General features: G+C 41.8%; 1 protein-coding gene across 2 annotated transcripts in view; it reads left to right on the top strand.

The window, feature by feature from the left end:
- Positions 1 to 24,650, top strand: part of CASP2 (caspase 2) — a 672,789-nt gene that overhangs the window by 245,379 nt on the left and 402,760 nt on the right. For both annotated transcript variants that reach the window (XM_044079856.1, XM_044079857.1), the window contains 2 exons: positions 1,920 to 2,087; positions 21,514 to 21,598. In XM_044079856.1, coding sequence (XP_043935791.1) covers positions 1,920 to 2,087; positions 21,514 to 21,598 — 253 coding nt within the window. The remainder of the gene's footprint in view (positions 1 to 1,919; positions 2,088 to 21,513; positions 21,599 to 24,650) is intronic.

The raw sequence follows: 24,650 nt of genomic DNA, 5'->3' as shown, positions 1-24,650 counted from the left end.
ATTGTATTTGTGAAGAAGCAGAAACTATTCTAAAAACCTAAGACGGAGCAGTAATGGAAAAAGGAGATTTTACCAATAGAGATATCTAGAAGAAGGGGTATAGAACATAGGAAGAAGGGGCTAAAATTTACTGGAGAAGATTAGCAAAAGAACCAAGATATTGAGAGCAAATAATTTAAGAGACAAAGGTAATAAAGTGCGATTGGGCTATGCAGGAGCTTGGACTGCAGGTTACAGGTCCATTTCCCTGTCTGAGATTGATAACACTAAGAGAAGAGGACACTGGAGTGCTAAGTGAGAGCAGCTGTTGTAAAGTTTAGTTCAGTGTATAAAAGAGGATACAGTTAAAAACGGGAGGAGGATAATTAGTAGGTTGTATAAAACTAAAGCTGTAAGAATCGATCAGAGTAGGGTAGAAAAGAAAATAGGTAAATTGTAGAGGAGAAATGAGAAGAAACCTGTAGGGTTCCCAAGTTCACGAGAAAGGTGTCGAATTTGTACATGGAAGTTTTTGCATAGGTATTTTTATGCCCCAAGTAGACCAACGGATGTTTCTTGGGATAGATAGTAGGTGTTGGAGATGTGAAGGGAAAGGGAGAGATGATTGAGAACACGTGCTTTGAGATAATAACAAGGTGACAGATTTTAAAAATTCCCTACAAAGTACTTTCAATGAAATGTTGGGGAAACAAATGGTATTAACTAAGGAAGTGTTTTTTTTTTTTGAGCTTGGATATATGATCCGAGTTGCCTAGACCACAGAGTAAATCTTTTGCTATGTTTAATGCTATTGGTGGTCAAAAAAGCAGTCATTAGGAGATCAAACTGTTAACATAAATTGTAATGGTTATATTGGATATTGTAAGGCGATGAAAACTGAAGGTTGGGTCTTTTAGAAAAGGAGAAGGTGCAAATTTCATTAAAGTAATTTTATTTGGGGGGGACGTACATGCGGAATAATGTTGGAAAGAGGGATTAAGATTTAGGAAAGTCAAGAACCGAACAAGGTGTGTAATGTTGGAGTAAATGAACATTGTAGAAAAAACAAACAGCATGACACTAATAATGGAAGCTGTTTTTTTCTGTTCATTTATGTGAACTCATTGCAGTTTAAAATGTGATTTTAATAAAGATGTTGAAGTGGGAAGTGTGGGACTGGGCATGCCTCCATATTCCTATGAAAAGAGTGCTCATGGTAACCTGTGTGGGCACAGGTGACATTTGGAGGGAAGTTCAGGGTCTGAAATTGAACTAACAACAAAGAGAGCTCCTGAAGCAAGCATCTCTGCAAAGGGCTCACTTGAAAAATCATTGGGCATGGGTAGTGTTCACGTGTGTTTAGGGTGAGCATTTTATGCAGCTTCTGTTTTAGTAATTATTGTCTGTATCAGACGTGTGGTTCATTTTTCAAGCTAATTCCTAGTTGCATTTGTTTACTTTATCACCGACCTCAACAGTCTTTCATTTCTTCTCATTGCTTCCCACTTTTGAGTGTGCTACCTATGTAGCCATCTTGTGGCCCTTTGCATACATACGCGAGTGTCTGTGGTATTCTACCATATTTTACTGTGATTGCTCTTGAGGAAATGACGACTGAATTATGTACTACTTGCCAGGTTTTCCAGGCAGAAACAGGTATAATGCAGCAACTAAAAATGTCATTTTCTCTGCAAAAGATTCTCATTCAAAAATTTAATTGTGTTGAAAAAAAAAAGATGCCAACATTACTTATAGCAGTTTGGAAGCCATTTTTCAGAGACTTTACTGAGACTGAGACCTGAGCTAATGCAATTCCAAAGAAGTAAAATGTCTATGGAGAAGACGTTTACTAAGTAGTTGTGGTATAATTTAAATATTTACTTCACACTTCTTTAGTTAACAGACCTTAATTGTTTTCTTACTGTTTCTCCCACTGATAGTGTAAATCAGGGAATTTTAACCAGAATGTGGAGCTGTTGAACCTGCTTCCTAAACGAGGTCCTTATGCTTTTGATGTCTTCTGTACTGCCCTAAGAGAAACCAAGCAGGAACACTTGGAGAGGATGCTTAGGCTGAGGATACCAGTCCAGGAAACGAACATGCCAAAGGTATGAGCCCTTGTGGAGTGAGGGAAACTTGTTGTTGTAGTGGTTTGGTAAGGGCTAATTCCCAGAGATCTATATTGTTTTAAACAACAGTGGACCCATTCTCTTTTAAAAGTCTTAATCTATAATTTATTTCTCCTTTCAATATTCCATTGTTGGACTGTCCCAGCCACCAGAGTTAAATAAATGTCATCACCCCTTCAGATTCTCACTGTCATGTTGGAGCCATCTTGGAGTTGTTTGGTCTGCTGTTTGCCTGTGACTGCTGTACTAGCAAGATAGTGACAGTTCCTTGACATCTTAATGGTGAAAGATTTGCTGCTTATTTAATGCTGTGAGTTTGGTGGTGTGTGGTGTGGAGACCTCTTGAGACATGGAAAGCATGCCTGTCAACCGCTTAGTGCAAGAAATTTGGACAAAGCCTGACAAAATGGGGGGATAAAGGCCCAGAAATAGGGGCAGGTTTTAAATATTGATCTTAAAAACTTGTAAAGTTGCTAAAGTAACAGGGTTTGTGTTAACATACATTTTCTGAATGATTTGAAGTCTGATACTCAAATGTATGTCATTATTTATTGACTTTAGTCCTGCAATCATCCCAGTGATTTGCCAGAAAACTGCAAATTGATGAGGAATAGGCCAAAAACATGAGGCAAAAATTTGGACAGTTTATAGAGGTATGATGGAAAGCCATATCCATGTATGTTAGAGTGCATTAAATTACATTGGTTATTTGAAATTGGCCTCAACTGTATACTAAGCAATGCATGGTCCTTTTTATGTATCATTTTTTCCTTTATAGACATTGTAATAAATGAAACTTTGAGTTTTCAGATTTCATTTTTAACTGTAAAACAGATCATGTATCTATCTACCTGATTCCCTTTAGCGAAGTCTTCATATATGGAACTTTTAACAGGACTATTTATATACTGGTGTTTTTCTTTTTGGGACAGTTTGTCTGTAGCCTGATTTGGAGATAACAGCTTTTTAAAGTCGTCTCTCTCTCTCTCTCTCTCTCTCTCTCTCTCATTCTCATTCTGCGACAGTTTTCAGAGTCCCTGTTTTCATGTGACAGGAGTTGTCACATTTCTGGCTAATTTTCCTCCTGGAAACTTTTATTTTGGCATATTTATTTTTTACACTGCAGTTCTCTCTTTTGCTTTCATTTTCCCCATGGACAAAAAAAGCTGCTAGCTTGGTTGCTTAATCATCTACTTTGGCTTCAGAATGCAGACTTCCTCGTGGCTTTTAAATTAGTATTTTTTTTTTCCTGTAGGGGTGATGATATTTATTTAGCTGTACAGATTTGTAGGTTTCTGCAGATGTTCTTCATGTTTCACTGTTACAGTCATTACATTTGGGTAATCTGCTGGCAGGTTGCCCTCAAGTAGGCCTGAATAACAAAGTCTTGGGTCCTGCGTTGGTTGCTGTCTCCTCTTCCATGACGTCAGGTCGTCAGGGGTATAAAACATGCAGCCAACGCCATTTTAATCCGTCTTTCTTGCCGCACAGTGCCCGAAGCAGAAGCAGTCGGCAAGTGCCAGTTGGCTGACTCCTGAAATTTTCGTTTTCAGAACCGAAGTCTTCAAACTAAAGCTAAGTACCCTGTTGGGGAAACTTTTTCTTGCTCCTTACCGATGTCAGCAAAAGTTAATAATTGCATTACTTGTGGGAAGCAAATACCTCATAAGGATTTTCATTTGTACTGTATTCCTTGCCTAGGCCCTGACCACAACATGCCTTGCTGTTGGTTTGTGTTAAATTTAACCAACGCACTATTAAACGTCTGTATATTTTTGCTTCTAAATACATTGGTTCAAGATTTAACTATCCTGAAATGTTGTTGTTTAGCAATCCGACTACCGGAATTCACAAAAAACGCAAAGAAAAAGACAGAGACAGACCGTCGAGGTCCAAAACCGACGATGAAGCTTCTCCTAAGCCAGTCGCCGGTTCGCCGGTACTCAGTAAGGTGCTTTCGCAGCCCCCGATGCCCGCTACTTTTGAGTCGCAGGCCTCTACTGAGACCCATTTGGAGTCTGGTATGCCACCAGATTCTTCAAGTATTGACCACGCGGATGTCTGTCCCTTGGATGGGTCCGGAGCCGCTGAGCAGGCACCGGCTTCTGAGGGTGTTTTCAAGCCTAAAGATTTGTATATTAAATCAACGCCATCATCAAAAACCAGGCCAAAAACCAACTACTATGTCTAAAAAAAACTGACGCATGAGCCACGTGCTCAGGCCCCTGTGCCTAAAAAACAAATTATCAAAATGGCTGAGGATTTAATTACCTTGATCAGGGGTTCCCAACAACCTCCTGCTAAGAGGCCTAGGCAAGGCACTGATTATGAATCTTCAGATCAGGTTTCCATTTCTTCTGATTCCTCTTCTGATCAGGAATTTTCTGTCCCACCTTATGAGGACTCTGATGCAGAAGAATCCATCCCTTCTGCTTCTCCTCCTGAGGATTTTTCTTTTGGAGAGACTTTGCATACCTTAAGGGAACATTTTCATTGGGAGAGTCAAGACTTTTCAGAATCCAAAAAGAGGCTTAGGGATTTTCTTCTTCTTCCTCAACGTAGGCCTTTGGCTATACCTCCTGTTTTAGACATTGTTGATGATGTTTTCTCAGAATCCAGCATGGCTTCTGATTCCCTGCCTCCGGCTCCTAGTAAGCCAGACAGATATTACAGGGTTCCTGACTCCCACAAGTTTATTTTCAAAAATCCTACTGCTGACCCTGAAACTATTTCTCAGTGTCCCAAGGATGTTAAGGCTTTTACAGCTAAAAATCCTACCCCTTCTGATAGAGACTCCAGGGCGCTGGATAGATGGGGTAAGAAAGTTTATATGTCTGCAACCCTGGCAATCAGGGCTTTAAACTGTCAATTTCATATGCTCAAATATCAACAGCATGTCATGGGCTTACTGAAACAGAAAATTATGTTGATTTCTGATTATGTGGAAAATAGAGTTACAGGATTTATTGCATTCAGCTGAACAAGTAGGAAAGCATACTTTGCAATGTGGTTGTGATTCCTTGGAGGCCTCTTGCAGGGCCGCCGTAACTGGATCTGTGATAAGAAGGCATGCTTGGCTCAAGGAGCAAAATCTGCCTGATCATATTAAAGCTAAATTGTTGGATGCTCCTTTACAGCAGGACAGTCTGTTTGGTAATAAGGCAGAAGAAATTTTAAAAAAGATGGAAGACAAAGCTAAATCTATGCAAACTGTAAAAGATTTCTTGCAAGTGCAGCTACCAAGGTTCAGTAGGCACTGGCCTACTAAGAATTGGTCCTTTCCAGTACCCATCAGAGCCACTCGGGTCAAACCCAGGCACTCCAAAGGCTCCAGGTTTCAGTCACAAGGATCTTACAGGACAAAACAATGGGGTGCCTCCACTTCCAAATCAGGAAGTAGCAAAGCACCACCCTACGGTAAAAGTCTCAATGACTTTCCTCTGCCATTTCCAAGCACTTATCTTTTGGCAGCCCCTTTGGGAGGAAAACTAGCACTTCATGCTCAAAATTGGCATGTAATTACCCAGGACAAGTGGGTCTTAAACATAGTATCCTAGGGGTACAGATTTCATTTCCACACGTTGCCAATTCCAAACGGATGGCCTGACCTGCCCCCAAATCAGTGGGCAGAGGCCCAGAAACGAGTCTTGTGCCTCATGGATATGGGGGCTATTCAACCAGTACCAGAAAAGGAAAAAGGACAAGTTTTTTTCAAGACTTTTCTTGGTTCATAGGTTGGTACTAGGCTATCAGCCCTAGGGCCTATGCAAGCCTAGCCATAGCAATTCCCTGGCTATTTCTTCCCACATTATTTACTTTCCTGGACCCCTGTCTAGCAGGGCGACTGACGTGATCCCTGGGGTGAATTTCCTTTCTCCCATCCAATCGTCAAGGTTCCTCTTGAAGAGGTCCAAAGAGGCACTCTGCTTGACATGTATGGGCAATCTATTCCAGAGTCTGGGGAGTCTCTGGGTCAGGAACCAATCCCTCCAGCATGTTTTGTTTATTGTGATGACAAGGTTTAGATCCCTGGAGCATGTAGCTCTGAGGGAGTGGGATTTCTTTAAGTGTAGCATGTCCAACAGCTCTGGGTTTGACATGGCCTTGTATGTTAAGCAGAGATCGCCTCTGAGTAGACGATATGCAACAGAGTATAGCTGGAGTTTTTTAAGGCGGTCAGTGTAGGGCATCTGCTTTAGGCCTGTAATTCTTTTAGTGAGGTATTTCTGAGGCCTTTCCAATTGTTGCAGATGTCTTAAGAGGTACATACCAAATGGGGCGTTGTATTCTATAATGGGTCTAATGAGGGATGAGTACAGTGGGACAATGACCTCCTTTTTTCTGGATGAAAAGCCCTTCGTGATGAGGTGTGCCACATAGAAGGATTTCCTGACTGTTGTGGCGATGTGGTTATCGAAGGTGAGACCACTGTCCACCTGTGTCCCTAAGTCTCTTATCACACTTTCTGTGTTTAGTGTACTGCCACCTATATGGTAATTCATGGATACATGTTTTTTCCCAAAGGGGATAACAATACATTTCTTGGCATTGAGCTTGAGCCCATGGCTCTGGCACCAAGCATCTGTTTCTGTAAGGCCCTTTTGTAGAGTATCCACATCATTTGGGGATTCAATAATGGCTCCCAGTTTGCAGTCATCTCCAGACTTTGTTAGCCAGAGTCCTTTAGTGTTGACCTCTACTTCAGAGAAGTAGATGCCAAACAAGAGCGGCCCCAGGACTGAACCCTGAGGTACTCCACTTGTCTGGAGCTGGATTTGGAGTCGGCTACTTTTACAGTGTGGGTTCTGTCAGTAAGCCATTTAGCAACCCATTGGGTGACATAGGGATTAATGCCCAACTTAGTAAGTTTATCTATGATTCCAGAGTGGGGGATGGTATCAAAGGCCTTGGCAAGGTCTAGATAGGCTGTGTGGACCACCTTACCCTTGTCCATGGCTCTGGAGACTGATTCAAAGAAGTCAATCAGGTTCAGGAGACAAGATCGGCCCTTCACAAACCCAAACTGGGTGGGGTCCAGTGTTTGAAGGTTGCCAATGTCTTTGTTTATAAGTTCCATGATAATACGCTCCATGGCCTTGCAGATAAGGCTTGTCAGACTGATGGGACGGTAGTTTCCGGGAACCAAGGTGGATCCCCCCTTGTGGATTGGGATAACTGTAGCTCTGCGCCACTCAGTGGGCACGAAACCTGAGGTGAGGCTATGATTAAACATGACACTTAGGTGAGGTGCCAGTTCATATTGTAGTTCATGTAGTACACAGCCAGGGATGTCATCTGGTCCCATGGATGCTGTATTCTTGGCTTTAGAGAGTGCGTTTTGTACCTGTGTGGCCGTTATTACTGGAATTTGGCAATCTTCCGGTATTGAGATGGGCCATTTAGGGGGTGGGGGGGTGAAGTTGGCACTGAATCGATCTGCCAGGATATTGGCAATATCCTTTGGATCAGTATATTTAATGCCATTCTGTTTTAGCTCAGAGCAGATCTGAGCATTGCCATTTAGATTCTTGACATAGTTATAGAATGCTTTGTGGTTGTCTTTGGAATCTTTGGCAATTTTATTTTCGTAACTAGCTTTGGAGGATTTTATGAGGCATCTCAATTTCTTACTGAGGGTAGTAAGGGAGTTTTTTGCATCCTGGGATTTTCCTCTTTTCTGCAAAAGTTTCTTCCTTTTGTTGTAAAGTTTGTTTATGGCAGGGGACCACCAGATTGGCTTCCTTTTTGGATGAGAGCATTTTGGTTCTATTTGGGATGGCACGATTCATGCATGAGTGGATGTGCTTGTACAGTGCCTTAGTGTAGGATTCAGCAGTTGAACTTTCAGTTCCCGTCTGCATGGGTATTATGAAGTTTGTCACTTCTGACTTGAGTAGCATGAAGTTGGCTTTGGAGAAGTTTTTTATGGTGGTTTCTTTACTGGGGGGTGGGGGTGGGATGTGGATGTTAAGGGTGATTAGCTTTTGGTCAGACCTGACTAACGAGGGGGTGACCATAGGTATGGAGCATTGATTTCCCATGTTGGTAATGACCAGGTCTAGGATATTGGAGCCCCTGGTGGGACTATGGGTTAGTTGATCCAGGGCACTGGAATTTATGAATTCCAAGAACCGTTGCGCAAAGGTGTTGGGACATGAGTAGTTTTCCCAGTTAATGGCAGGGTAGTTAAAATCACCCAGTATTAGGGTGTTTGGTTCTATCTTAATATTTTCCAGTATGTTTAGAAAGGTGTAGTGAGAATCTTGGGGTAGGGGGATCTGTAGCAAGCTACAATTTGGATTGCAGTCTTACCTAGTGTTAGTTGCACTTGGAGAATTTCAGACACATTGTGTTGGCCAACTAGCCTGGTGGTGTGAATATCCTTGGTGAATATTGACACTCCTCCACCTTTAGTGTTTCGGTCCTGGTTTGGTGGCCGAAAAGTGTGGTAAGAGTTGTAGCCTGGTATTGCATGGGTGCTCTCTGTTGCCTTGAACCAGGTCTCAGTTACTGCAGTTACTGCACAGATATCGATGTTCTCCATTTTTAGGAGTGCCTCGAGAGAGTGCATTTTGAGGTTTAGACTTCTAGTATCCAAAAAAGACAAATCATGGCGTCCAATTCTGGACTTATCCATTTTAAATACTTTCCTGGACATTCCAAAATTCAAGATGCTGACTTTACAGCAGCTACTGCCGATGTTAGGCAACGTTACCTGGTTGGTAACTCTAGACTTAAGAAGCTTACCTGCATATCCCAATCAGGGAATCTTGCAGAAGATACCTCCGCTTCAAAGCAGGCTATTTGCATTGCCAGTTCTCTGCACTGCCCTTTGGCTTATCTATTGTGCCCAGGGTCTTCACAAAGTGCCTGGCACCAGTAATTGCATTTTGCATACAAAGAAACATTCAAATGTATCCTTAAATGGACGATTGTCTAATTCGGGCAGAGGACGAGGACACTCTTCTACAACATCTGGTGTTTGTAAAAAGGCTTCTAACATGCCTAGGGTACACCATAAACAAAAAGCAATCACAACTGGTACCCTCTCAAACAATTACATTCCTGGGTACAAGCTTGAATACAACTGCCCAGATGACTTAACTCACGCCAGACAAACAAATTCAATTGACAACATACTTCAGACAAGTGGCCACAAAAACCCAGTTATCTGCAAGACAAATTCTGCAGGCTATGGGATTCATGGCATCCTGCATTCTACTAATTCCATATGCAAGACTGCATATGAGGAAACTTCAATGGTACCTAAAAAGCTTATGGAGTCAACATTGTCACAGCCTGGAAACAATGATTCCTCTCATTCCTTGCCTGCAACAGGAGTTCCTTTGGTTGGCAGAGACCTGTCACCAAAACAAGGGACTGTCATTCATTCTACCCCCTGCCACCCAAACCCTGACTACAGATGCATCAGACTATGCTTTGGGGGCCCATCTAGCAGGAAGGATGCATTCAGGGTGAATGGAACCCAAATCAAATGCACCTACATATCAACCAGAAAGAAATGCTAGCTGTACAGAATGCTCTGACAGCCTTCAAGTACTTCCTTCATTCAGGACAACTACTGATAAAGACTGACAACACCACAGTTATGATAAACAAGCAGGGGGGTACCCACTCCTAACCCCTTTGCAGACTAGCCATGGCCTTGTGGAACACAGCCTTGACTTACCAACTACATCTACAAGCTCAATTCCTGCCAGGAAAGTAAAATACTCTGGCAGACGACCTAAGCAGAAATCTTATGGACCCACACGAATGGAAACTGGATCCACAAATCTTCAGCATGTTGACACGAAAATGGGAGAGCCCAGACATAGATCTATTTGCCTCTCCCCAAAACTACCAGTTGAACAAATTTTGCACAAGGATTCATCACAAAAAAGCTTGGAAAGTGGATACTGTATCCTTCAGCAAAACCAAAAATGATTCTGATTGCTCCGGACTGGCCTCGCCAACACTTGTACCCGCTTCTAAGAAATATATTACACCTTCCTCCATGGTACTTGCCTCAGACACCTCCTCTATTGTCTCAGCAGAATTGTCAAATTCTGCACACTGAGCTCCAAACTCTGAATCTTGCAGCATGGCTAATCAACTAATTTCACCAATCACATCTCTCAGTAAACCTGTGATGGATGTCATTTTGGAGGCTAGAAGGCCTAGTACTAGAAAATCTTATGCTGATAAATGGAAGAGATTCTGTGCCTGGAACCAAGCACAAGGAATAAACACAGCAATGCCCAATATTCCTCAGATTTTGCAATATTTAACTTGAAGTAAACAAAAACCGCTAGGAGGTAGAATGAGGGATGAACGCAGCTCGTCCGAACAAAATCCAAAATGTACTGAAGCACTGAGACCAAAACTTCACATTAAGGCATCGACAATTTATTCAGTAAGATCCACTCACGACAACATAAAAGTTAAGCGCTTTCAACTGGAACACAAGCCAGTCTTCTTCAGAACGAAAAAACAGTATTAGATGTGGAACATTTATACTGTAATGCCTGCGGTTGAAAATAACCGAGCCAAAAACCTTTTGAAAAATTTAAAGTGGCAGCACTATTTTCCAAATAGAAAATATAACAGCTGTTAGCGTAAACCACCATCTTGTACTTAAAACACTTGAAACACATACAACACATAACACATAACAATAAATAATGCTATATTTGCTTTTTAGGTTATTTTTAATATTTATATTTATATATGATTATTTTTACAATATTATAGCTCATATTGCACCTTACGTCCATCAATATATCTTTATGCATGTATTGGGATATAACAACATTATTTTTTTGATTTTCAATGGTTAGATCTAGCATATATTTAGTATATTTTAAGCATCACAATATTAATTAGTTTTGAATATTATAGAAGCAATTATAGCATTATTTATTGTTATGTGTTATGTGTTTCAAGTGTTTTAAGTACAAGATGGTGGTTTACGCTAACAGCTGTTATATTTTCTATTTGGAAAATAGTGCTGCCACTTTAAATTTTTCAAAAGGTTTTTGGCGCGGTTATTTTCAACCGCAGGCATTACAGTATAAATGTTCCACATCTAATACTGTTTTTTCGTTCTGAAGAAGACTGGTTTGTGTTCCAGTTGAAAGCGCTTAACTTTTATGTTGTCGTGAGTGGATCTTACTGAATAAATTGTCGATGCCTTAATGTGAAGTTTTGGTCTCAGTGCTTCAGTACATTTTGGATTTTGTTCGGACGAGCTGCGTTCATCCCTCATTCTACCTCCTAGCGGTTAATATTTAACTTGAGATGCTTCACAAGGACCTATCTTTTTCTTCTATAAAAATCCATGCCTCTGCCATCTCGGCTCGTTACAACACAGAGCCCTCCTCTCTTTTCTCATCCCCTGCTAAAGCAGTACCTCAGAGGGGTCAAAAATTTGAGACATCCCAGGAGAGCACCGACTCCTGCATGGGACCTCAATTTTGTGCTGGAAAAACTCACCCTACCTCCTTTTGAACCAGCTGCTACTGCAGACATAAAATTTCTTTCTTGGAAGACGGCCTTTCTTTTAGCAGTCACTTCAGCTAGGAGGATTTCAGAACTACAGGATGTTCGTCGTGCATACAGCTGCAGTCATCACAGATGGGTTCTCCTGCCGTCAGGCGGGTCCTCGGTTGGCCGAATTCCAAAGTCTTGGTCAGGCGTCGGTCGTTGTTGCTTTCTTTCCTGACATCAGTGCGACAGGGGTATATAAGACACAGCCGACGCCATTTTCTTCAGTCTTTTTTGCCACGCGGTGCCCGAAGTAGAAGCAGTTCGCAAGTGCCGGTCGGCCAGCTCCTGAAATTACAAAAATTTGGAAACCGAAGTCTTCTTTAAAACTAAGTACCCCGTTGGGGAAACTTTTCTTGCCTCAGACCGATGTCAGACAAAGTTAACAATTGTATTTCTTGTGGGAAGCAAATACCGCATAAGGATTTCCATTCCCTCTGTATACCTTGCTTAAGCCCAGACCACGACGTCTCGGGCTGTCTCTTTTGTGCTACTTTCAATAAACGCACTATTAAGCGTCGGGCGGAGTTCGCCCAGCACTTTTTTTGGTAAAACTTTTAATTATAAAATGTCGTCGGAGACTCCGACTACCGTTTTGACCAAAAAACGCAAAGACAAAGAACGACACTCGAGGACCGCTGTCTCCTCCGACACCACGCCAAAACCGGCTACACGTGGTCCGGTTCTCAGTGAGGCGCCTACGCAGCCCCTGACTACCAACGACGCTTCTCTGGCGGTGTCTTCTGTAACCGAGACCGCAGGTTCCTCTGCCCATACCCCAACTACAGCTACCGAAGCCGCTGTGAGTGTTGAGCCTCTTAATGTGGACAGGTCCACTTCCACCCATGGTGTCTTCAGACCTTCTTCTTCCTTTTCCATAAAGGCCTTCACTAAGTCAAAATCAGCCATGCATCCCAAGAGGCCGGTTGCACAGGGCCCATCTCCAGGCCCCATGCCTAAAAAGCAGATGCTCAAAATGGCTGAGGATTTAATTACTCTTATCAGGGGTTCCCAGCCCCCTCCGGACAAGAGACCCAGAGTGGAGGAAGATTCTCCCTCTTCTGACCAGGGCTCCATTATTTCAGAACATTCTGATGTGGAGGAGCATTCGTACTCCCCTTTTGAAGATTCTGATGCAGAACAGTCTATTCCTTCTGTATCCCCCCCCAGAGGATTTTTCATTCGTGGAAACCTTGCATACCTTGAGGGAACACTTCCATTGGGAAGGCCAAGATTTCTCAGATTCCAAGAAAAGGCTTAGGGAATTTCTTTTGCTACCTCAGCACAGACCTCTGGCGATACCTCCTGTCTTGGACATACTTGATGATGTCTACTCGGAGGCTTGTCTTAAACCGGATTCCCTGCCTCCCGCCCCAGTCAAGCCTGATAGGTACTACAGAGTTCCTAACTCACACCAGTTCCTTTACAAAAGCGACAATGCAGACCCTGAAACCATTTCTCAAGGCCCCAAGGGAATGAAGGCCTCTACTGCTAAGAATCCATTACCTTCCGAGAGAGAGTCTAGATCCTTAGAAAGGTGGGGAAAAAAGGTATATACCTCAGCCACCCTAGCCATGAGGGCCTTAAATTGTCAGTTCCATATGCTTAAATATTAGCAGTTTCTGTTATCACAATTAAAGAATAAAATGTCACAATCTGAACAACCAGATTTAAAGGAGTTGCAGGATATGATGCATAGTGCAGAACAAGTGGGTAAACACACCTTACAATGTGGCTATGATGCTCTAGAAGCCTCAAGTAGAGCTGCTGTTACAGGATCAGTCATTCGTAGACATGCCTGGCTTAGGGAATAAACCTTTCCTGACCATGTTAAAGCTAAACTATTAGATGCTCCTTTACAAAAGGATGTATTATTTGGTACTAATGCTGAGGAGATTCTACGAAAAATGGAAGAAAAAGCTAAATCAATGCAAACAGTCAAGGCTTTTCTACAGGTTCAATCACCACGTTTTAGCAGAAATTGGTCTTCAAAAAATTGGTCCTTTCCAGCCACGGACAAGCCCCAAATAGGTAGATACAGGCGCACAAGGGGCAGAGGACAATCTCAAGGATCATATAGAGGCAGACAATGGCAATCTCCAGCACCAAGAGGTGGTGAAGACAGTGCACAACAATACAGGAAACAAACCCAATGACTTTCCCCTTTGCATGCCAAGCAAGGCTCAGGTGGCAGCACCCTTGGGAGGAAAGCTGACATTATTTTCAAAATATTGGCATATTGTCACAAAAGACAAATGGATCCTGGACATTATAAACAGAGGCTACAGATTTCATTTTCACACTCTTCCAAAAATGAGAGGCATGCCGAACCTGCCACACAATCAAAGGGCAGAGGCTCAAATACAAATTTCAAAGCTCATGGGCATGAAAGCTATTCAAGAGGTACCTACTCACGAACAAGGTCAAGGTTTTTACTCAAGACTATTCCTGGTACCAAGGAAGGGAACCGATTGGAGACCCATTTTGGACTTATCCATCCTAAACACATTTCTACTCGTACCAAAACTCAAGATGCTCACCTTACAGCAGCTTCTTCCCATGCTGGGCAAAGAGTCTTGGCTGGTAACATTGGACCTCAAGGAGGCATACCTGCATGTCCCAATCAGACAAAGCTGCAGAAGATACCTCAGATTTCTTGCAGGTTCAATCCACTATCAATTCTCTGCATTGCCCTTTGGCTTATCTACTGCACCCAGATTATTCACAAAAGGCCTGGCATCAGTGATTGCCTACTGCAGACTTCAAGGGATACAAATTTACCCTTATTTGGACGATTGCCTGATCCAGGTGGACAGCAAATTCTTACTTCTGGAACATCTGGCTTATGTAACACGGTTATTGAATTACCTGGGATACACAGTCAACAAAGAGAAATCCAGGCTAACACCATCTCAGAATATAATTTTCCTGGGTGCCAACTTGGACACAAACACCCAGATGGCCTATCTTACGCCAGAAAAACAGGGGCAACTAACTCAGTACTTCAAGACACTAGCAAATTGTACCAGGCTTACTGCAAGGAAAATCCTGCAGGCTCTGGGATTCATGGCATCTTGCATTCTTCTAATCCCATATGCAAAGTTGCATATGAGGAAACTTCAGTGGTACCTAAAGAACCTATGGTCTCAACACAGCCACAGTTTGGAAACAATAATACCACTAATTCCATGTTTGCAAAAGGAATTTCTATGGTGGGCCCTAGCATGCCAAACAAACACAGGTCTACCATTCTGCAAGCCTCAAGCAAATCAAGTCATCACAACAGACGCCTCAGACTACGCCTGGGGGGCACACATGACGGACAGGTGCATCCAGGGCAAGTGGTCCCAAAAGGAACAGCATCTTCACATCAATCAAAAGGAGATGCTAGCAGTGATAAATGCAATTACAGCTTTCAAAGACCTTTTGCATCCAGGACAGTTATTGATAAGAACAGACAACACCACAGTAATGTGGTACATAAACAAACAAGGAGGAACACATTCATACCCCCTGTGCAGGCTGGCCATGTCACTTTGGAACTTGGCTCTGGAATGTCAAATCGAACTTCAAGCACAGTACCTGCCAGGTTTGGAAAACACGTTGGCAGACAATCTAAGCAGAAATATGACAGATCCGCACGAATGGAAGTTGCATCCTCAAGTCTTTACAAAGGTAATCCAAGCGGGGGAAGGCCAGACATAGATCTATTTGCCTCCCACAAGAATCATCAATTGACAAAATTCTGCTCAAGGACATTTCATCCAAAGGCCTGGAGGGTGGATGCCCTTTCTTTCAGTTGGGCAGCACTGACAGTTTACGCCTTTCCACCTTGCCTCTACTGCCCAAGGTGCTCTTGAAGGCAAGAGCAGACAGACCAAGGATGATATTGATTGCACCAGACTGGCCAAGACAACACTGGTACCCACTCCTGAGGAGTTTAACACACTCTCCTCCCTGGACCCTACCTCTAATGCCTCTTCTCCTGACTCAGCACAGCTACCAAATTCTACACAGCCAGCTGAAAACACTCAACCTGGCTGCATGGAAAATTCCTTAGCACCACAACAGACCCTACTCTCCAAGGAGGTGCAGGATGTCATTTTGGAGGCAAGAAGGCCATCTACTAGAAAAGCTTACTCCGCAAAATGGAAACGGTATTGCGTTTGGAATGAGAAAAAGGGCCAGGATCCTAGGAAACTGAATTTGCCTCAGATATTACAGTATCTAGCTGAGCTGCTGAACAGTGGACTTTCATTTTCCTCCATTAAAATACATGCCTCAGCCATTTCTGCAGAATACAACACTGATCCACCCTTATTCTCTCACCCACTCTTAAAGCAGTTCCTCAGAGGGGCTACGAATGTAAGACCTCCAAGGAAACAACCAATACCAGCCTGGGACCTAAATTACATTCTAGAAAAATTAACATTGCCTCCCTTTGAACCAGCTGCCTCAACAGATTTGCAATATTTGTCCTGGAAAACAGATTTCCTTCTGGCTATTACCTCAGCACGTAGGGTCTCGGAACTACAAGCCCTCATGGCTGTGCAGCCCTTTCTCATTTTCCATCAGGACAGGGTTTCTCTACGAACCAACCCGTCATTTATGCCTAAGGTAGTATCAAGGGTAGCTTTAAATCAGGCCATACACTTACCTACCTTTTACCCCAATCCTCAAAACAAAGGGGAAAGGCTGCTACATTCCTTAGACATCCATAGACAGCTGCGTTACTATTTGGATGGAACAAAGCCTTTCAGGAAGTCAGAACAACTCTTTGTCTCCTATGCTGTAGGAGCTCAAGGGAAGCCTATTTCCAGACAGACAATTTCAAAATGGATAGGTCACTGCATACGTTTTTGTTACTCCTTTCATGGTAAATCTGAACCTGCAGGCATCAGATCCCACTCCACAAGGGCCACCGCTACCTCTGCAGCCTTCCTCAGAGGAGTCCCAACCAAAGATATTTTGGAGGCAGCCACTTGGAGTTCTGTGCATACCTTCACCAAACACTACCACCTACCTTTATATTCCAAAACTAGAGCAGGCTTTGCCACTGCTGTGTTGCAGGGCATTCTGGCTCCTCCCAGTTCCACCTAGTGCCTACCACCCTGTGCGTAGCTTTGGGATTCTACCCATCTGTGATGACTGCAGCTGTATGCACGATGAACATAGTACAGTTTTGTACTTCCCATAAATGTAGATGTTCGAGTGCTAATACAGCTGCAGTCCAGGTTTCCCTCCCTCCTTCACCTCTGGGAACATACCTAGTGGCTAACTCCTCTACTTTCAACCTGATTGGGTTATCCTTCTATGATGTATTTGCTTGCAACTACTGATTTTTGATTATATTGCATTACATGATTATATATAATATCTATATATCTATATATCTATATATCTATATATATATATTGCCTTCCTTTTGGGGGCACCTGACATCTGGGGCAAGAAAGACTGAAGAAAATGGCATCGGCTGTGTCTTGTATACCCCTGTCGCACTGACATCAGGAAAGAAAGAGACAACAACCGACGCCGGACCAAGACTTTGGAATTCGGCCGACCGAGGACCCGCCTGACGGCAGGAGACCCCATCTGTGATGACTGCAGCTGTATTAGCACTCTAACATCTACATTTATGGTAGGTACAAAACTGTACTTTCTCATGGCAGTGGAGCCTTTCATTATCTTTTATCCAGACAGGGTGGCCCTCAGGACCAATCCTTTTTTTATGCCTAAGATGGTATCCAGTGTGGCTCTTAACCAGACCATTCATTTGCCAACTTTTTTCTGAAATCCGCAGGACAAGGGGGAGCGGATTCTGCATTCATTGGGTGTACACAGACAACAGGACAAAATCTCTAAGAAAGTCTGAGCAACTACTGGTGGCATTTGCTGCAGGTACAGAGAGGAAGGCTATATCAAAGCAGACTATTTCAAAATGGATAAGCCATTGTATTCGTTTCTGCTACATGCACCATGGTAAACCTGTCCCCAAGGGGATCAGATCCCATTCCACCAGGGCTGCATCTACTTCTGCAGCCTTTCTCAGAGGGGTTCCTACCAGAGACATTCTAGAAGCTGCTACTTGGAGCTCAGTTCATACATTCACAAAATTACCATTTACCTCTCTTTTCTAAATCCAGGGCAGGCTTTGCCACTGCTGTCCTGTAGGGCCTTATAGCTGCTCCTAATGCTTTATAATTCCATCCTCCCATCCATAGCTTTGTGATTCTACCCAAATGTAATGACTGCAACAGTGAAACATGAAGAACATAGTACAGTTGTGTACACTTACCATAAATGCAGATGTTCGAGTGTATTCACTTTTACAGTCTGGGTTACCCACCCACCAGCCCCCTTTCTTCTCTATTATTATATCTCTTCTTTCCTTCACTATGCTCAAAAGCTTTTGTGGTGTATTTGCTTTTAGATGGAGGTAAATTTTTTGTGTTCTAAAATACATGCATATATAGATATATTTTTTTTGCTCCCCATTTGGGGGGGGGCACCTGACATCTGTGGCAAGAAAAATGATTAAAATTTGTTGGCTGCATGTTTTATACCCCTGACGACCTGACGTGATGGAAGAGGAGACAGCAACCGACGCAGGACCCAAGACTTCTGGCCGACTGAGGGCAGCCTGCCAGCAGATTACCCAAACATAATGACTGCAACAGTGAATACACTCAACATCTACTTTTATGGTAAGTGTACACAACTGTACTTTTCTGTGAGAGTTTTCCTGTATTACAAAGTTGTGCGATGGTTGTCTTCATGGCTTATTAATACAACTCCTGCTCTTGAGATTCTACAATTTCTGAATAGTTCTGTCATCCTGCCCATTAGAATGCATATTTTTATTTATTTTTATTTTATTTATTTATTTTATTTAACATTTTGTTGACCGGGAATGTCCGACTAGGTTCCACAGAGCCTGTTTTCAGCGGAGGCCCGGGGAGAAACGCTCCAGATGCATGTCTTTGGAATGTGGAAGGAAACCGGAGTACCCGGAGGAAACACACGCAAACACAGGGAGAACATGCAAACTCCACACAGAAGGCACCCCAGTCGAGAATCGAACCGGAGAACCTCTTGCTGTGAGGCGACAACGTTAACCGCTGCACCACTGTGCCGCCCATATAATGTGGACTTTGCCATGTTTGAACTCCCACTCAGTGTACAGCTCTTTTGAATTCTTGACTGTTGTGGACTCAGATAAGGTACTCACGGTTTTGAAAGTACAGACTTTTTAAATGTACCACTGTAGAGGCACTAAAAGAAACCAAATCAGAACAAAAAGCAACCACCCACAAAGAATGCAACCTTTGTGTTCACACACAACTCAAGAAAGGTACATTAATTTTGTACCCTTCCCATTACACCTTCTTAAAGCCTGATGAGTTAATATCTTCTGTGTCATTGCACTGTCTCACATCTGCTACAGTCTTGCAGTAGTTGAGAGTTCTTTTGTCCTATTTTCCACTTACACCTGCAGTGCTTCATTTGTATGAGCGGCCAGTCTTGTTTACTGCCCTTTCTCCATCTCCTCCTCCTCTAGCCATTTATCCCCATCCCTTGGGTCAAGTTCCTCCTGGTACAAAGTTTACTCTTGTTATGGTACCAAGGGTAAATGATTTTCAGTTGTAGATCCCGTACCCTAATAAGCAGTCTGTCTTTCACCGATATGTCCCAAATGTCATTCCACTCTACACTGCCTTCTCAACCTTGTTTTTGTGCCCATTCCCTTTTAATAATTTTTAACTGCTGTTTTTTGTTCCATTACAGTGTCTCTATTGGTTGTTCCTCCTCTTGTTTTTAACATTCTGCCCATTTTTTGATCAAAGCTTCTCCTTGTGATGGTGGTGTTGCAGGCTCCCTCTGAGTATTTTCCCCTTCCCAACAGCCTACTGTCTTGTGTTCTCCCTAGATTAGTTCTGCCTTCCTTGTCCCATTATCAGTAGAGCCTGGTCTAGTGTTTTCCATTACTTTTCTGTCCTCTCTTTCTGCTCCTGTCTTCAATCTCCCGTTTTCCCCTCCCTTATGTTTCAGGTATTCCCTTTTAATCTTTTCTCTTTCTGATTATCTGGTTAATCTTTTATATATATATAAATATATATATATATATATATATATATATAATGTGTGTATATTATGACCCAGTATCCACGGTTTATTTCCTTTAGTGCTGTTTTAGGGTGAATGTTTGTTTATTTTTTCTTACTCTTGCTGAGATTCATCTGTCATTGCTCCTGTGTCCGTAGCTTCCTGATGTAGTTTGATGCACCCCATCCCCCTTTTCTTTCACCAGTTGTGTTTTGGACCTTTCTAAATGTAGTTGTCACAAGTTCATTGTGTTTCCTTTAAGAATTTTTTTGGCCTTTAATGGTGGTAACTCCCAGCAGGTACATATCCTCAATCTGGGCATTATTTTAATCAAGTTGCTGCATCCTGCAGGTGTGGATCTCTTCTTGTTTCTACCCTCACAGTAGCCTGTTGACTTCTGTTAGCTTCTCATAGCTTACTTGAAAAACTAATTGCCAGTGAATCAAGGAGCTGCAAGGCAGGATAAAATGAGTGGGTGAAAATCTAAGGGAATCCAATAAAATAACAGTTGGCAGCTGTGTATATTGGAATTACACAAAGCGCAAGAAAGTACTCCTAACTTTCATAGTTTGCAGTTTTAGCTGCTGTCTCTCACACATCTATCCCAAGGTATTTAGACCTTGGATTGCATGGGATGTTTAGTAGTAGAATTTGTTGTGGAATGTGAGTTGCATCCTGGCTTACATGAAAGGTTCAGAATTTTTTTTTTGTTCTTGAACTCTAATGTTTCTCCGCAACCCATTTTTATCTCTCTCATCTTTCCTAAGTTGCACTCATGGTCCACCACCTATTACTTCCACTGCTTCTGCCAGGTCCTGTTTAGTAGTATACAGTCATCCTGCAAAGAACAGAAAGTGCAATGCCCACCTTGCATTGTTTTTTTCCTTTCTACTAGTTTATCCCTCACTGTTTTGGTCCTGGCCAGTAATTCAGTTGCTAGGATGAGCAGTTCTTGGAAGACTGTTACTGCTACTTTGTTTCCCTTCTAATGGCTTTTTTCTTTGTGATGTTTCCTTTTACTGTGTAATCCACTGTGAGCTCCCATTTCAGGTCTTCTCTGCAGTTGTTAAATCTAGAACCATGCCCTGTATTTTCTAATTTGTACATAAGGAGGTCTCATTTTCAGGAGTTGAAGGCTTTTTAATGGTATTTCTCCCCCATTGCCTGCTGACCACCATTCTTCCTTTCCTATGGTGCCATCATACAGGCAACCATCATGGTTTTGTGAATTGACATGAGCACCTGTATTGTCATGTGGACATTCTGTATACCCCCCCCCCCCCCTGCCCTGGCTGGTGAGTGCTTCCAGAAAACTGCCTACAAAAGCTGCTGTCATCACCTTGGGACACCATTGTGCATGCCCTCCAGTCCTACATCTGTTGTGTAAGCTTCCACTTGCATGGGAACAATATCACTGACTGGGAAACCCATCCCCCATGACCCCCTCATGCGGATGGGAGAGCTGGCATGAGCCAATCTTTCATCCTTTGGTTTTAACAGAACAGTGCTATATAAAACAGACATTTTAGAGGAAGTTTTACCTGGTTCATCTCTTAGCAGCTGTATTGTTTCAGATGGTGTAAAGTAAGTGGATGATTGATGTGCAAAATTAACAAATATATACAATTTTAGATGTACACATTGAGCAAAGAAAGAGGGGATTACAGGTTCCTTTAAATGTATTTTATCTAAACTGTTTATGTGGTTTCATTCATTGTTTTAAGTTCTGTGTTTTCTTCCCTTTGCATTTCAGACTATTCCTGACTTTGAGCCAAGCTTGCCTGTTGCAACTAAAATTAGTGATTCATTTAGTCCTCCTAAGAAGCCACGTCGAACAGGTACGTTAGTATTTTATGACCTAGGCATGAATTGCACTTACTTCCAGGCCACTTTCTGATCATAACTTAAACACAAGTGAAACGGTTCCTCTTATCACGTTTCTTTTTTTTTTAAACAAACTTGCATTGACAGCAGTTTTCTTTTTACATCATAAATTGTTTGGCAGTTATACAAGTTCAGATTATCTTGGGTACTGCAGTGTTTTGTTCATGTCATTTGTTTTCATATTATTTTTTAGCACCTACTACTCAAACTGCATACTGTTAAAGTTACAGCACACAGATTAAATAAAAAAATAAAGAATTTTATTTTGCTAAGTATAATGCATGCAGTAGTACTGCTCTTGGCAGTTGACACTAATATGTTTTACTAATGTTATAGTGGGAATGGAGTTCTTTGCTAACTGGCCAGCTCTCTGACTAAGAAGTGGCCCATACAAGGCTAAAGAAGCTGTACTAGGCTTTAAGGTAAAATGTGTTGTAAGCTGCATTCAGCAAATGGCTGGAGCATTGGTATTGACATTATAACTTGTCCATCTCTTGATGTATGGGGTTGCCCCCCCCCCCCAGCTTGCATTAATTTAAGTTTAATACTAGCAGTAGTTGCGGAACCCTGCAAAGCAAGAGAGTGTATTTTACCCCATATAATTTGTTTGCAAGAAACACATAAGAAACGAAGCTGGAAAGGTATGGTTTTGTAATAGTAGGCTTAGAGGATCAGGACTAAGTTAGGAAAAGGGGAAGCAATATTAGTATATCTTGGCTTGAAATTTCTGATGTTAGGTAAATGGACAGATGAAGACAGTTAATATGTAGTGGTAATTACAGTGTCAGGTATATATAGACCCCTACAAACTTGAAAAACATCAAAAAAGTGAATGGTTACATATAGATTGTAAATTAACTAAAACAACAAAGATGTTGTTCAGGAGGGTCCCCAAAATATACAGATCCCAAGTAATGAGACATACTTTGGCAAATTGTTTGATTACTGGGATTAGAGGATGTCTGTGCTGAGGGAAAATAATGTAAACTTCACTCACTAATCCAAGATTTATAGGATGTTTTCAAGAATAGGCAGAGCATATGTATCAGAGAAGGACAAGTATTTGCTAAGTAATTGGGAAGTGTTGCCCAACACACTATCAGATTCTGCACCATTGTTAATAGATCTGTTAACAGACAAAAGAGTTAAGATTAAACACTTGAGGTTTTTGCCCATTAAGATTTATCACCTGAATTTTTTAGTTAGTTGAGGAGGACACTGAGAAATATTACAAACCGAAGGGGTGGGGGATGAAGAGGAAGGTGTTCTGGACAGGTAGAAACAACAAAAAATAGGATGGTCATTTGTATTGAAAAGGTTGTGAGAAAAAAAGAAAATATGAAAGAACATCATTCTTGGAACAGCAAGAGTGAATTATGTTATTTAATTAAGGGAAAAATAAGTGCAGAGGAAGAAATCCAGCAGGCTCAAATAGACATTGAGGAAATATCCGAGCGTGGGACTGTTTAAAGCAAGAGCCATTCAAGACATATTTAGAGTGTTCACCTAGGGCACAGAGAGGATTGGCATTGAGGTTCAGGCAAGTGAGGACTGAGAGGTAGGTACACAGATTTGAAGGATCCCTTTACAGGGAAGCAAGAGAAAGATCAGGAATGGATAGTGGAGAGTACTCAAAAATACTTAAGGTAGATGTAGATATAAATAGAAGTGGATGATAGAAGAAGGGGTGATGAAACACTTTTACTAACGGAATACAGATCCTAGGCTTGTCAGGTGAGGTGATCCAGACACCAGTTAGATGAATGTAAACAACAGATTAAAATGCAATAAGTGTGAAAACCTTGAGCAAAGATGGGATTCCAATAGAATTGTATAAGATAGGTGAGAAAACTATGGAAACTCTTTTTTTCCTCCAGTTGTATAGCATAATAATGAATATGCAGGAAGCTCTAGCATTGTGGAAAAGGACAGTTATTTCATTACTAATAAAGCCAGGAAAGAATCCATTAGAATTGAGTTCTTATAGCTCAATATAAATTTTGAATCAAGATTGTAAACTGTGGGGATAAAGAGCCAAAGGATGGTGTATGTTATGCCAGACCTAGTGAGAGACTATCATTGTGGATTTATTAAGGTGTGACAAACAACTGATAGTCATTTTAAAACATTATTATCATTGCCCAAGGCAAAAAAAAAAAAAAAAAAACTGGGACCAGAAACGACTAATAATGAATTTGAGTGTGGAAAAGCATTTGACAAAATATGATAGAACTATTTATTTGTTGTCTTAAATCGTGGGATTCCCAGGCATCTTTATAAATTGATATATATATCTTTAAGGACACAGATGCCTTTATTAGAGTTACTGCTGAACAGTCCTTGATTTTTGAAATAGCCACAGGAAAAAGCAGGGGCATTCCTGCCCCCAATATTGCTTGCGTTGTATTTCAAGACTTTAGCCCTTGCTTGGAGAAGATCAGGAATAGAAGGCTTTCATCTAGGTGGGACATTAGATAAATCATTTGCATACAAGGAGGTATGGTAAAAAAAAAAAAGAGAAAATAATTCATAGTGGCAGGCCCAAAAAAATTCAGTGGTCAGTTGTTCCACAATGTCAATGGCACAACAGCACTCTCGACTTTGGTACAGAAGGCTGTGGTTTCTGTTCTCACTCTGGGTAGATCAGTTGATGACACTGTAGTGCATTGTACCATAATGGAGGTACTGCACTCTTGAGTGTGCCATCCTTCGGATGAGACTTTGAACTGAGGTCCCATTTGCTTAAGTTGGTGGTAGCTCAGGTGGATGTAAAAAGTCCCATGGTACCTATTGAAAGGAGTATGGGTCTTGTATTTAAATATAAAAATAACTCTTATTTATGAAATATTTACATATTTACTTATAATTGCATATGTAGAAAAAATAACTCTTGTTTACAAAATATTTAGATATTTACATATGTACAAACACATTCATAATTTTCTATACGGCCATGCTAAATTTTCATTCTTATTAGACTTCCATTCCTTTTTCTGTAACCACCAT

Source organism: Protopterus annectens, chromosome 8.part0 (assembly GCF_019279795.1).
Source record: "Protopterus annectens isolate FY-2018-M chromosome 8.part0, PAN1.0, whole genome shotgun sequence".
NCBI lineage: Eukaryota > Metazoa > Chordata > Ceratodontiformes > Protopteridae > Protopterus > Protopterus annectens.
The sequence above is the reverse complement of the archived record's forward strand: the minus strand, read 5'-3'. Positions and strand labels throughout refer to the sequence as shown.